We start from the raw sequence: 14,367 nt of genomic DNA on the forward strand, positions 1-14,367 counted from the left end.
ACTCCTTCGGCCTCTCTTTCATTTGACTCACCGGCCATCTAGGTTCCCTGTTTAAGTTTTTTTCAGTTTCCTTTGCATTATTCAAGGATAAGATTTGTACCTGCCTACTTGTACAAGGCAAAACTTGTATGAGACTTGTATCAGGTGCAGTGGCAAGGAGGACAGAGGGAATGACAAGTTTGTGGCATCAGATGTCTAGATGTAACGTCGGCATCCTCAGTACACTGCTCCATTGACAGAGCTCTGGCACAATGGACCATGCTTCTCACCAGGATGTCCACCCGTCTCGAGTAGTGACTGACGGAGCTGGGGGATGCAACAGAAGTGACTCAGCATCGAAAGAACCAGTGATCAGAAAATCCTTCCCTGCAGTGCCTCAAAGCTCCAACTTCAGCATTCTCTTCAATCTACACTGCGACCAAAGGCTGAACCCTCAACATCAGGGTGGATTTGATGAAAATGACTGAGAGGTCAACAAGCAGTGTTTGTGTTTGTGCTTTGGTCATCCACAACCAAGAGAGCTGCGGGAAGAATGTGAGAATAAACCTTTCTCAGTCTGGCCTTTGTGACCTTGCAAAGCCACTGGCCATCAGCAGGAAAGAGCTTCAGAGGATCCACACGCCCCATTTCATCTCCTGTGGACGACTGATACCGGCTTACCCCCTGTGGTTCACATGGTCCTCCCTTGCTCGCATCAGTGACAGTGCTTCCCCACATCTCATTGGTGAGCTACAGTTCCCTCATGCACTGGCAGTTTCCTCCTCCAACGCCTGGACTCACCCCCTCTCCACAGTTACAGTAATTGTTTCTCCTTTTGTGGTCCACAGTAGGTACACATCTCCTGCACACTGCCTCGCTGGCTCTTTGTCCCTTCTCTGAGATTGCTAGCACTGCCTCCCAGCCCAGGATTCACTGGCACCACACCCGCACCAGCATTCTCTCTCTGAGTACACTGCCAGTGTCTTGCCTCCCCCAGTTCACTGATATGCAACCCTCCCCGGTTCAGAAGGGATTACAACCCCTCCCCCACCACCTCTGATTCACTAAACATGCCCTTCTCCAGTTCCTGGATGGTGACTCACGTCCCTCAGCACACTGGCTTTTGAAACACAAAAGCAGACAAGGCCGTTCAGCCCTTCCAGCCTAGGCCACCATTTAACATGATATTTTAAAATATTATTTTAGAGATACAGCACGACAACAGGTTCCCAATGAACTCAGGCATGCATGTGAACTATTACCCTACTAACCTTACATGCTTTTGCAGTGTGGGAGGAAACCAGAGCACCCAAAGGAATGTCACATGGTCACAGGAGAAGATACAAGATATCCTTACCTATAGTGGTGGAACTCAACCGGGCCACAGGCCCTGTAACAACATTACGATAACTGCTACACTATCTGGCCACCCTGATCCCAGAAGATGATTCAGAGTCCGTCCTCCGTTCCCTCTTTATTCCCATATTCCTCAATCCCGCTACTCCAGGAACAACTCCTTCCAGTGGTGGGTCAGAGGTGGAGAGAGTCAGCAACGTCAAATTCCTGGACACTAGCATCTCGGATGAACCTATCCTCGGCCCAGCACGCAGCTGCGATCACAAAGAAGGCCTGTAAGAGCTTCTGCTTTCCTAGAAGCTTGAGGAGGCACAGGAAATGAAGAAAGTATTCACTTCTCAAAAATGAAGAAGTTTTCTCAGGGGAAGATAGGCAAAGTGGGTGACAACGTAAGTTAAAAACTATATAAAAGCAAAAGAGAGGGCAAACATAAAATAGTAAAAATTAGAGGGAAGTTAGAGGATTGGGAAGCTTTTAACAATCAACAGAAGGCAACTAAAAAAATCATAAGGAGAAAATATGAATGTAAGCTAGCAAGTAACATAAGAGGATCCCGAAAGTTCTGTTTCATATATACAAAGAGTAAAAGAGAGGTTAGAGTGGATATTGGACCGCTGGAAAGGAAGTCAAAAAACCGGTGGAAAAACTTAGTAAATATTTTGTGTCAGTCTTCACTGTGTAGAAGATACTAGCAGTATGCCAGAAATTCCAGAGTCAGGAGTCAGAAATGAGCAATTACTAAGGAGAAGGTGCTTGGGAAACTGAAAGATCTGAAGATAGATAAGTCACCTGGACCAGACAGACTACCCCCCCCCACCCCACCCCAGGAGTCCTGAAAGAGGTAGCTGAAGGGATTGTGGAGGCAATAGTAATAATCCTTCAAGAATCATTAGATACTCGAATGGGTCTGGAGCACTGAAAAAGTGCAAATGTCACTCCACTCTTTAAGAAGAAAGGAAATTATCGTCTAGTTAGCCTGACTTCAGTAGTTGGTAAGATATTGGAGACTATTGTTAAGGATGAGGTTTCAGGGTATTTGGAGGTACTTGATAAAGTAGGCCAAACAGCATGACTTCTTTGAGGGGAATCTTGCTTGACATATCTGTTGGAATTATTGAGGAAATAATAGGCAAGAGAGAGAAAGGACAGTCAGTGGAAATTGCTTACTTGGATTTTCAGGAGGCCTTGGACAAAGTGCCGCACATGAGGCTGCTTAACAAAATAAAAGTCCATTGTATTACAGGAAGATACTAGCATGGATAGAAGATTAGCTAATTGGCAGGAGGTAACCTACTCTGGTTAGCTGCCAGTGACAAGTGCTATTCCACAGGGGTCGGTATTGGAACCACTTCTTCTCATATTATATGTCAATGATCTAGATAGCAGAATTGATGGCTTTGTGGCTGTTTGCAGATAGGTGGAGGGGCAGGTAGTATCAAGGAAGCAGGGAGTCTGCAGGATTACCTGAACAGACTGGGAGAATGGACAAAGAAGTGGCAGATGAAATATAGTGGAGTGAAATGTGTGGTTGTACACCTTGATAGGAAGAATAAAGGGATAGACTATCTTCTAAATGGGAAGAAAATTCAAAAATCAGAGGTGCAAAGGCACTTGGGAGTCCTTGTACAGGATTCCCTGAAGGTTAACTTGCAGGTTGAGTCGGTGGTGAGGAAGGCGAATGCAATGTTGGCACTCATTTTGAGAGGAGTAGAATATAAGAACAAGGACTGACCTCTGGCATCATCTACAGGAAGAGCTGCCTCAAGAAGGTGGCATCTGTCAGCAAGGATTCCACCATCTGGGCCATGCCCTTTTCCAGCTGGTACCATTGCACAGGAGATTCAGAAGCCTGAAGTTCCACACCACCAGGTTCAAGAACAGCTACTTTCCTAAAACCACCATTGTTCTTGAACTGACCTGCACAATCCTAACCCTACTTTAGCAACGGAACACTATAGACCACCTCGAACTACCACAAATTTGTCTCTGAATGTTTTCTTTTGTTTAATATGAGTCTCTTGTTTGACACAGCCTTTTTTGTTCCCTTCATTGTTGTGTATAATGCATGCATAATATACGTTCTGCCTGTTGCCTGAACGTAAGTGTCTGTGACACAGCTGTAAGCTAGTTTTTCATTGTACCTGTACCTTATTGCACTTGTGCATTTAAACTCAACTTGAATTTCACAGGTTCACCACTCCCTGGGGAGAAGGAATTTCTCCTCATCTCAGTCTTAAACAGCTGACCCCCCCCCCCCCCCGACAGCCATGGACCATGACGTCTGGCCCTGCTATCAGCCCCTGAGCCAGTGCAGCTCAGGCTGCCCAACAGTGCTGTAATGGAAACACCTTGCTGAACTGGCAGCTGCACCGTGGTGGAGAGCTGTGTAGTAACTACCATCAGGGTGTGGGGAGGACGGGATACCTTGTAGTTCAAGGAGCCAATCGACCTCGAGTAGACTGAGGAAACACTGGCCATACGGCCAAGGATAATCTGCTGCAAGGCAATGGTTCCGGATGGGTGAGAGTTGTCTTCTGTTACCTCTTGTGATGGTGTGAATGGGCTATGGGGAGACGGCAGAGGGGATGACCAGCAGCGTTGTCACCCAGACTCAATAACCCGGGATAGATCCCGTCAGGTCCTGAGAATTGATGTTCTTCGAGAGCCGTAGCGCCTCCTCCTAGATAGCAAGGGGGCCAGCCAAGAATATGAGCGCATTCCTCCCCCGATCTCCATGCCCCCACCAGCTGAGGCAGTGCCTGTTGAGCCGCCGAACAGCACTGGCTCTAGTCCAGAGCCCTTCCGCGGGGTGTGGTGTTGCCTTAGATTAAACAGAAATTAGCAATTTGCCCTTGGGTCGCGCCTTTCCTACTAAAACAAAGTACTTTTCAAGTACTTCTGAAATCCATTTTCTGCCGCCCACTTAGAGAGCTACAAGTATGGTGCACCCTGCCTAGGAAACTGAGATTTTGAATCTTGCAGGATTTAAAATACTGCAAAATGTTTTTTTTAATATTCCTCGCAATGGTGACTCCCAGCCAAGGCTGAGGCATGACAAGTTAACTTGTCACGGTACGCTGGTTGTGTCAAGAAAAGTTTCTATTTGATTGATTGCAGAGAGATAGCCTCGACATTGTGGGTTCGGGGTTGGGAACACGGATTGTAGCGTCGAGGCTCAGATGAAGATTGAATCCCCTTCCTCCGCTGCCTGGGCAAACGTGTGGTTTGCAGGCGGGGAATCGGGCTACAGCTCTGAGCGGCTGCCAGTGAAACACTTTCCTTTAGAACGGCGAGGCGTGTAAAAATCTGCAAATGGAACGAGAATCTTATCAGGACTTCATCCCAAACTTAACTAGCAGCTTCAGTCGGGCGGAGGTAGGTCAGGCGTGATTCACCGAAGAGATAGTTTGAAGTTTAGTCATTTCTCCTACGTTAGGGATTATGGTTTCGAAGGGTTCGTTGCTACAGACAGGGATGGGCTTAGAGAGGGGTGGGGATTCAGCAAGTGTTGATGTGGCCCTGTACAGCTAGTATTTAACAGCCACACCCGTGAGCGACATCGGAGTTTGGAACTGAGTTAGTGTCTGTTCTGTGGCTGAGCAATCGGGTAGGTGTGATTCCAATTCTTATTAAAAATATCCAAGATAGGTAGAGTAAAGGATAAAATCACTTCTAGAACACTATTGACTGATATTATTGATTGCATTGATCAGAGTGAAATCTTAAATCCTCTCTGAAAAATAATAGATTTCGATTCACTCTGTGATTAAAAAATCATATAACGTGTGAATAATTGTGTAAACTCTTCTGAGCCAAGTTATCCAGTTGGGAACAGGACAATGCTTATCCATCAACCAATGTTGCTGAACAGACTTCAGAAGTGCTTTATTTATTGCTTGAAATATTTCGGCTTGTGTTAGTATGAAAGACGCTGCTTCAATCCAAGTTATTCATTTCTGTATTAAGAGATGGAAAGCCGACCACACCCTAGGGAAAGAGCTGGACTGGTGCCAGCGGCGTTCAGCGGTTCGGCAGGCAAGGTTGTAGAACAACACTTTTCATATCTCGCCACAGTCTGCGCAAGGAGAGACTTTTGTCCGAACTCGGGGCTGTGATCACACGGAGTCTTGGAACCATTGATTCTCCTGCCTCACCGCCAGAAAGGTGAAGGATGAGAACATTTAGTGGCTTTTTGCAAGCTGTGAACTGCTCCTTATTCCCTTTGCCTCGCGGCAGTTAGCTTCAGCGTGACCCGAGTTTATACAGCCCCTTTCAGCCGAGGGAAAACTGCTGGAAGTGTGAGATGATAAAGATGCGCTGAACTGTGGTGGAGAGAGTCAACAAGGGATGGGATAGGGCTTTGCTTTGGGACAGGCCCGAGATGGAGCACCCAAGGTATGAGTGTGGGCTTAAAGATGAATCTGGGAGAAGGGAGTGGGTGTGGGCAGCCAGAACCAGGGCCACTTAAGGGCTAGGGGCCGGAGCCTTACAGAGGACAGCAGTTCTGAGAAGTTTGGAGATTTTGACAAGACGGGGGCATGTGGTAATGTTAAAAAATGGGTAGCAGAACTTCCACTATTGTCCACAATCAGCTCAGAAGGTTAGGAAACATCCATGTGGTTGGAGCAATGGGCTTGATGGTTGGGTGTGATATTGGAGGGGCAAGGCAAAGGAGAGTTCAAGTGGGCGTGGTGGTCCGGAGAAGGATAAGGTTATACCATATTTTACAGGCTGAGTTTGGATCTGGACAATGATTAGCAGCCAGAAATCCAAAGAGGTTTCCCAGTAATGGATACTTTGCATTTATCCAGGGCTTCACAGTTGCCATCCAGAAGCTGAGGAATGCTGAAACCAGTACTGATATAATGGGTAGGAGTTCAAACATGTATAAGAGCAGAAACTGTCCATGTTTCTTGTCATTCCTGGTCGTCCTCTCCCACTCTGATCTCCAAAACTTCACTAATATATGTACCTTGACACAAGATCAAGGTGTAAAGACCTTTGGTCTTAATAGTCATAGTCATAGTCATACTTTATTGATCCCGGCAGAAATTGGTTAATTAATATTTCCTTTAACACATTGGTGGTTTGGTGGACAGAATTAGTGGATGGTAGTGGAGCGTTATATTTTCAGATTGGAGGTCCGTGACCAGAGGTGGGCCATAGGGATCAGAGCCGGGTCCCTGTTGTTTGTCATCCATGTTAATGATTTAGATGAAAATGGATAGTTGGTTTATGGTTGACACCAGTATTGGTGGTGTGAAGACAGTGAAGAAGGTTGTTGTAGGATCCAGATTGTAGGGCAAAGAAAATGCAGATGGAATTTAAGCCAGACAAGTACAAAGAGATTCATTTTAGGAAGTTAAACCAGGGCAGGACGTATACAAAAAATGCAGGGCTCTCGTGAGTGTTGCAGAACAGAAGGACCTTGGGGTACAAGTACATAGTTCTCCGAAAGTGGTCGCACAAAATGCTGGAGGAACTCGGCAGGTTGGGCAGCATCCGTGGAAATGAACAGTCAACGTTTTGGGCCGAGACCCTTCGTCAGGACTGTGGAGGGAAGGGGCAGAGGCCCTATAAAGAAGGTAGGGGGAGGGTGGGAAGGAGAAGGCTGGTAGGTTCCAGGTGAAAAACCAGTAAGGGGAAAGATCAAGAGGTGGGGGAGGGGAGGCAACACTTCACTTGTGAGTCTGTTGGGGTCATCTATTGCATCCGGTGTTCCCGGTGTGGCCTCCTCTACATCGGTGAAACCCGACACAGATTGGGGGACCGCTTCGTCGAGCACCTCCACTCCATCCGCCACAACAGACAGGATCTCCCAGTAGCCACCCACTTCAACTCTGCTTCCCATTCCCATTCGGATATGTCCATACATGGCCTCCTCTACTGCCATGATGAGGCTAAACTCAGGTTGGAGGAGCAACACCTCATATACCGTCTAGGTAGTCTCCAGCCCCTTGGTATGAACATAGAATTCTCCAACTTCTGGTTATTCCCTCCCCCTCCCTTCCCCTATCGCTATGTCACTCTGCCCCCTCCCCCAGCTGCCTACCACCTCCCTCATGGCTCCACCTCCTCCTACTACCCATTGTGTTTTCCCCTATTCCTTCTTCACCTTTCCTTCCTGTCACCTCCCTGCCTCCCCTCCCCCACCCCTTTATCTTTCCCCTTACTGGTTTTTCACCTGGAACCTACCAGCCTTCTCCTTCCCACCCTCCCCCCACCTTCTTTATAGGGCCTCTGCCCCTTCCCTCCACAGTCCTGACGAAGGGTTCCGGCCCGAAACGTTGACTGTTTGTTTCCACGCATGCTGTCTGACCTGCTGAGTTCCTCCAGCGTTTTGTGTGTGTTGCTTTGACCTCAGCATCTGCAGAATATTTTGTGTCTCTGAAAGTGGTTTACAGGTAGACAGGGTGGTGAAGAAGCTGTTTGACACACTTTCATTCATGGGTCAAGATACTGAGTACAATAGTTGGAACATCAGGTGTGGCTTCAGTGAACTTTATAAAATCTTGAGGGACATAGATAAAGTCTTTTTCACAGGGTAGAGGAGTCTTAACGCCAGATTAAGGTGAAAGGGGAAAGATTTAAAGCGGGCCTGAGCAGCAAGTTTCTCACATAGAGGGTGGTGCATATGTGGAATGAGCTGCCAGAAAAGATGGTAGATGCAAGTACGTGTTTACACTTGGAAGGTTTATAAATAGAAGAGGTTTAGTGGGAGATGGGCCAAATGCAGGCAAATGGGGCATTTTGTTCAGTGGTTCCCTGCTGAATAGCGGCATCTCTCTGAAGACAACAGTGACTCTTGTACCCATTCCTTCCTGGGCTCTGGCTTCTGGCAGCATGACAGGTTGGCAGAGAGTTCTCTCTGCTAGTACATACCTGCACCTTTGGTTACTGAGCTGTTGGCCACTGGATCCAGTGGTGGCAGTGCATGTAGGCAGAGGCTGGTGGGGCAGTCAGGTTCTGGTGTCAATGTGACCACACTCCTAAAGCCGTATCACGGCAGTGCTCCGAGATTGTCAGAAGTCCTGTGTATGTTCATCTTCCTCGTCATTACAGTGCAGAAAGAGGCCTTTCAGCCCGTCAAGTCTCTGCCAGGTCTCAACATTCTCGCCCATTCCATTTCCCCTGGTTATTTTACAGTAACCTATCCCCTCTCACATACATCAATTCCCCTTTGATTTTTCTTTGCCTCTCCTCTATACCCAGGGCAGTTTAGGGCTGGGAAGGTTAATCCGTACGTTTGGAATGTGAGAGGAAACCAGAGCATCCGGAGGAAACCCACACGGTCACAGGGAGAGTGTACAGACAGCACAGGAAGTCAGGATTGAATCGGGGTCTCTGGGGTTGTGGGACAGCTGCTTTACTGGCTGTGCTGCTGTCACAGCCAAAGTTTGTCAGTCAGTCACTCTGCTTTGGATCTGGTTATGCGTTCCTCGGGCTCACAGCCCTGTAGGTACCATTGCTACACCCTCCTCTTCATCCTAAATCATCTGCCCCCATGGCTCAGACACCGCCAGTGGAGATAATCCTTTTCTGTTCCTGAACTGGTCACACCCCAAACTCAAGTTAACCTCCATTTGTGCTGGCAGGTATTCAAGGCACTTCCTGTGTCGCTGCTCGATCTCTCTGCAGGTGAGAGTTAACTGGTGAGTTGAATGGTTGTTAAGACCAGCACATTGAAATGAGATAGCAGTGTCAATTGTGCAGACACATCACAGCCGATACCCAATTTACAGATTGCAGGAAATGCCATCACAGGCTCAATTGAGTCTCCTACGCTGTAAAAACTGGAAGTGTGAAACAGATTTTTCACCCACTGTTCAATTCAGTTACCAGCACAACTTTAACTGAAGACAAAATTATTGAAACCCACCACATACTGATTCTGTCCTCTTTCTTTAAAAATAGCCCTCAGGCCTGGGTTTGACAGATTTGACTGGTGGATTATAGCTCAGCCGCGCAAAACACTGGAGGAACTCAGCAAGCCAGGCAGCATCCACGAAAGGAAATAACCAGTCAACGTTTTGGGCGAAGTCCCAAGTTCCTCCGCCATTTTGTGAGTGTTACTGGAGATTTCCAGCATCTGCCCGATCTCCCATGTTTAGGAGTATGACTCAGACTGGCTTCTGCAAGGCAATTTATGACTGGATTCTCCGGGCCCTGGTTCCGTGTATGCTCCAGATGTCTGTGTCAGCAACAGTCAGAATTTTCAGCCGAAATGTTGCCATGGAGTTTGAGATATTGATCCCCCACACACATTCCATTCTCCTTGTGTAATGGGGAGTGTTAACCAACTGGTTAGGCCTTGGCAAGTTTTAAACTGTTCCTTGACCATGAGTCAGTGTAAGTCTCCCTCCATCTTTCATGAACTTTCTAACCCAGTTCAGAAAGGATTGTCTCTGTCCCACTGATTCTACGAGCCCAGTGGATGTCACTGCTGTCTAAACTGTCCACAGCTCCAGCATTGCAGCTGCATACATAAGGCAGTTTGCCCAGAGAGCAGTTGGCCAATTTTACAACGAACAGCTCAGCATCCTGCCCACTGTTGCCGGGAGTGTGAATCATTCTTTCCTCACAAGTTCTTTGTGAAAGGGAGGAGCATTTGGCAGCAAACTGTCTCTTTCTAACAGCATGGGTGAGGGAGGGCAGTGAATCAACAGTGTGGGGCCGAGGTACCAGCGGGGAAATCAGTGCTTCCTGCTCTGAATATTTAAACTATTGCAAAACCCACTGCCTTGATTCTTTTAATATTCCATTTTCTTCTCTGCCCTAGCTTGTTCTGAAAGGAGAATGGCGAAGATCCAGGATTTATTGTCTGAAGTGCTTCTGGCTGGTGATGAGGTGTGTACTACTCTATGGAAGGGACAGAATAGAAAATGCGGGTCAGGCTGCATCTATGGAGCAGAATGAACGGGCAACATTCATCAGGACTGGACGGGAAGAGGGCAGAGGCCAGATTAAAATCAGCAAGGACCATGACTTGGCAGGTGATAGGCGAATCCAGGGGAGGAGAGAAAGTAGGTAGGTGGGGGCGGGAAGTGGGAATAATGTGAGAATCTCGGAGCTGATATGTGGAAGGGATAAGGGCTAAGGAAGATTGAATCTGGTAGGAGACCATTGAATAAAGGGAAGGAAGCGAGGAACGGAAGGGAGGAAGGTGTGGATGGTGGGCAGGCCATGAGGGCTGTGAGGGGAAACGGAAGGGGTGAAGGAGCTGGAGGAATACGGAAAACAAAGGAGTAGGGAAGCAGAGGAGAGTAGTTACTGAAAGTCAGAGAAATCAATGTCATATAGGAGACACGTTGAAGGGTCTTGGCCTAAATCATCATCGGTTCATTCCCGGCCAAAAAGCTGTCTGACCAGCCGAGTTCCTCCAGCATTTTGTGTTCCTCCCGCAGAATTACTTGTGTTTTCAGTCTGTGAAGGGAGTTGGGTTTCAGCCAAGGTTTGAGGCAAGGTCTGGGCTGAGTTGGGGTGTTGGTCTTCCTGACCTGTGGATTCAGTTTAGGGCTGGGCCTTACTTTGGGCCCAAGTTAGACTCTGATAATGGGGCTTTTGTGTGTAGACAAGGCCGAAGAGGAGGCTATTCTCTGAGCAGAGCTTTGGGTTGATTGTGGATTGTCAGTCCACAGCATGACTTTAGGCTGTGGGTGTGGCCTTTCGTGGATGTGTCCCTGGTGTGGCGTGACTCAGTGGCAGGAGATCACTCTGGCAAATGCTTTGGCCTCTAGTTGGACCTCGAATAATCAGCAGGGCCTCAATTATCCAAGGACTTGAGGTTATGCACAAGCATGTACACTGTGATACTAACCACATGAGCATGCCTGCTCCTCTGAAATCTGGTGTTTCTGTGCAAGGCTCTGGTGGGAAACACCAGGATTGACATCTGGGCCTCTGGAGCCTAGGTCAGGGGTCAAAGTTCATGGTTTGGGGTTTCAGGGAGACTGACTATTCAGAGGTTCTGTAACAATGACACTTACTTGTGGTATTTATTGCTAATAGAACAGTCTATGATAATAGATAGATAGATATACTTTATTGATCCCGAGGGAAATTGGGTTTCGTTACAGCCGCACCAACCAAGAATAGAGCGTAAATATAGCAATACAAAAACCACAATCAAACAACAAAATGCAAACTATGCCAGATGGAAAATAAGTCCAGGACCAGTCTATTGGCTCAGGGTGTCTGACCCTCCACGGGAGGAGCTGCACGTTCGATGGCCACAGGCAGGAACGACCTCCCGTGCCGCCCAGTGTTGTATCTCGGTGGAATGTGGCCAAAGTCCAACAGTAAAAAGTTCAATATCCGGACTACAAACACGTTCCTCAATCGTACTATGACCCGGATTGCACCATCCGTTGTTAATCAGAACAGCAAGCCCCCAACTCCTTTACGCTTACCGCTCTCAGTGCACTTCCGGTCAGCCCGAACGGTCTGGGAGCTGTCCATGGAGAAGTTTTGATCGGGTATGTCCTCGTGCAGCCCCGTTCCAGTGTAACACATAACACTGCACTCCCGAAATGTTCTCTGATGCCTGGCTAGCGCTGTGAACTCGTCCATTTTATTACTCACCGAACTCCTCTTCTCCATAAGTCTCTGTTGTCTCGACCTGGTCCTCTTTCCTCGACTATGTGATCCCCCTCTGCATCCTCTGTGTGTTTTCCTCCAGATTTCAGCAGGGGTGTCCGCCACTCTGCTCACTAAACCGGTCGGCATAAGGTCAATCAGCTGATCCCTGGAATACACAATGCTACCATGCTTCTGTCCCGCTAATGAGACGTGCCCGAATGTAACTATTTCCAGCACTAAAGACCCAAATAAAGCTCTCTCTACCAGCATGTTAGAGAGGGTGCAGCTTCGATGTGTTACTGTGGAAAAAAAAAATACGAAACATAGCGTAAGTTGAAAAGTAAGAATACTGGCCTGGAATGGCTGTAACAGGCTGCCTGCGGGACTGGCGCATGCGCACTAATAATCAATATGCCACTTCACAGAGCCAATTGCAGAGTAAGTAGAGGCCTGGATTTCAGTCTCCACACCCATGACCTGTTCCACTCCTCCTTCTCCACATCCGTGACCTGTTCCACTCCTCCTTCTCCACATCCGTGACATTACACTCCTCCTTCTCCACATCCGTGACGTTCCACTCCTCCGTCTCCACATCCGTGACATTACACTCCTCCTTCTCCACATCTTTTCCAAGCACCAAGATCCTGGAGTCATACAGCACGAGTACTGGCACTTCAGTCCAAGCTGCTCTTCAGTTTCCTATTTAATCTCTCCTCCCTCACTTTAAACCTGTGCCCTCTGGTTCTTGATTCCCCAACCCTGAGCGCATTCACCCTACCTATGATACTCATGACCCTGTTCACCTCTATAAGGTCACCCATCAGTTTCCTACACTCCAGAGAAGGTATTCCCAGCATGTTTAAGATGACGTGCACAATATTTTGGGGCCCAGGTGCTGACCACTTTCAACTAGCTCTTCTCAGCCAGTGAATTCCGAATATGATCCAAAGATCAGGCATGACATTGTCACTGCAGCACTGGTTTTCCCTTCAAACGCTTAATAGGTTTCTCTTCATCCAGATCCCAGGGTATAGGTTTCAGGAGTTCTCTCTGCATCTCCTTGCATCTGTTGACCTAGATGTGACGCCCTGTGCCATCACAGGGAGCACATGCAAACTCCACACAGACATCAGTCAAGACCAAAATTGAACCCGGGTCTCTGGAGGTTTGAGGCAGTGGCTCTACCCACTGCCTCACTGTGGGGAAAACATTTCAAAACTCCTCTCTGACCCACTTAATCAATCAAAGTCATCCAGGAGATCATTCTCTCCCCTAGTCCCCTTCACTGCCCCTGACAAATTTACAATCATGTTGCGCTCTCCCCGCCCCATCGTGTGGTACCAGCTAACCAACATGAAGGCTACTCAACATCTAACCCGAAGGGTTCCTGCGAACGATACTAGAGTCTGTTCCTGGGGACTAGCACCCCCTGGCAAACAGGGAAAACAAAGGCAAGAGCAGGGAGATCAGCCCCTGAGTTGTTCTCAGTATCTAAATGCGATCGGGCCTCCCACCTCTTGAAACTGTGACCCTGATCCTCTACAGCCTATGAAATCAGCTCGCTTTCTCTGAGGTTGTTAAGAAGGCGTATGGTGTGTTGGCCTTCATCAACTGTGGGATTGAGTTCAAGAACCGTAAGGTAATGTTACAGCTATATAAGACCTCAGTTAGACCCTACCTGGAGTACTGTGTTCAGTTCTGGTCACCTCACTACAGGAAGGATGTGGAAACCATAGAAAGGGCGCAGAAGAGATTTATGAGGATGTTGCCTGGATTGGAGAGCATGCCTTATGAGAATAGGTTGATTGAATTTGACCTTTTCTCCTTGGAGCGATGGAGGATGAGAGGTGACCTGATAGAGGTGTATAAGATTGTAGAGGATTTAATTATGTGGATAGTCAGAGGCTTTTTTCCAGGGGTGAAATGGCTAACATGAGAGGGGATAGTTTTAAGGCGCTTGGAAGTAGGTACAGAGGAGATGTCAGGGGGTAAGTTTTTCACACAGAGAGTGGTGGGTGCGTGGAATGGGCTGCCAGCGGAGGTGGTGGAGGCGGATACAATAGGGTCTTTTAAGAGACTCTTGGATAGGTACATGGAGCTTAGAAAAGTAGAGGGCTATGCGGTAGGGAAATTCTAGGCAGCTTCTAGAGTAGGTTACATGGTCGGCATAACATTGTGGGCCGAAGGGCCTGTAACGTGCTGTACTTCTGTGTTTAGCTTTGTTCTCAATTAGTCAGCCTGCAGTCCTGCACTGTGGTGACACCGCCTTTATCTGTGTGTTGACTTTGGATCTGGTTTCAATCACCAACCCACAGTGGGAGCGATGACGAAAAGGAGTTTCCTGGATACTTGCATACACAGCTCACAAACAGACCGTTTCGGTGTTGGAAGCAGTCAAGTTCAAGATTAATAATCATTCAGCCACACATGAACACAGCCAGACAAAAGAGCGTT

At 47.8% G+C, this 14,367-nt stretch overlaps 1 protein-coding gene across 2 annotated transcripts in view; it reads left to right on the forward strand.

Annotated features, from left to right (window-relative positions):
- Positions 1–4,838: 4,838 nt before the first annotated feature.
- Positions 4,839–14,367, forward strand: part of LOC140211945 (annexin A2-like) — a 29,972-nt gene continuing 20,443 nt past the window's right edge. Inside the window, exons 1-3 of one of the 2 annotated variants that reach the window (XM_072282217.1) lie at positions 4,840–4,942; positions 9,250–9,397; positions 10,115–10,182. In XM_072282217.1, coding sequence (XP_072138318.1) covers positions 10,132–10,182 — 51 coding nt within the window. In that variant the 5' untranslated portion in view covers positions 4,840–4,942; positions 9,250–9,397; positions 10,115–10,131. Of the gene's footprint in view, positions 4,943–9,249; positions 9,398–10,114; positions 10,183–14,367 lie in introns of both variants that reach the window. The other variant, XM_072282216.1, reaches the window with a different exon arrangement.

The sequence above is a fragment of the Mobula birostris genome, chromosome 18 (assembly GCF_030028105.1).
Source record: "Mobula birostris isolate sMobBir1 chromosome 18, sMobBir1.hap1, whole genome shotgun sequence".
NCBI lineage: Eukaryota > Metazoa > Chordata > Chondrichthyes > Myliobatiformes > Myliobatidae > Mobula > Mobula birostris.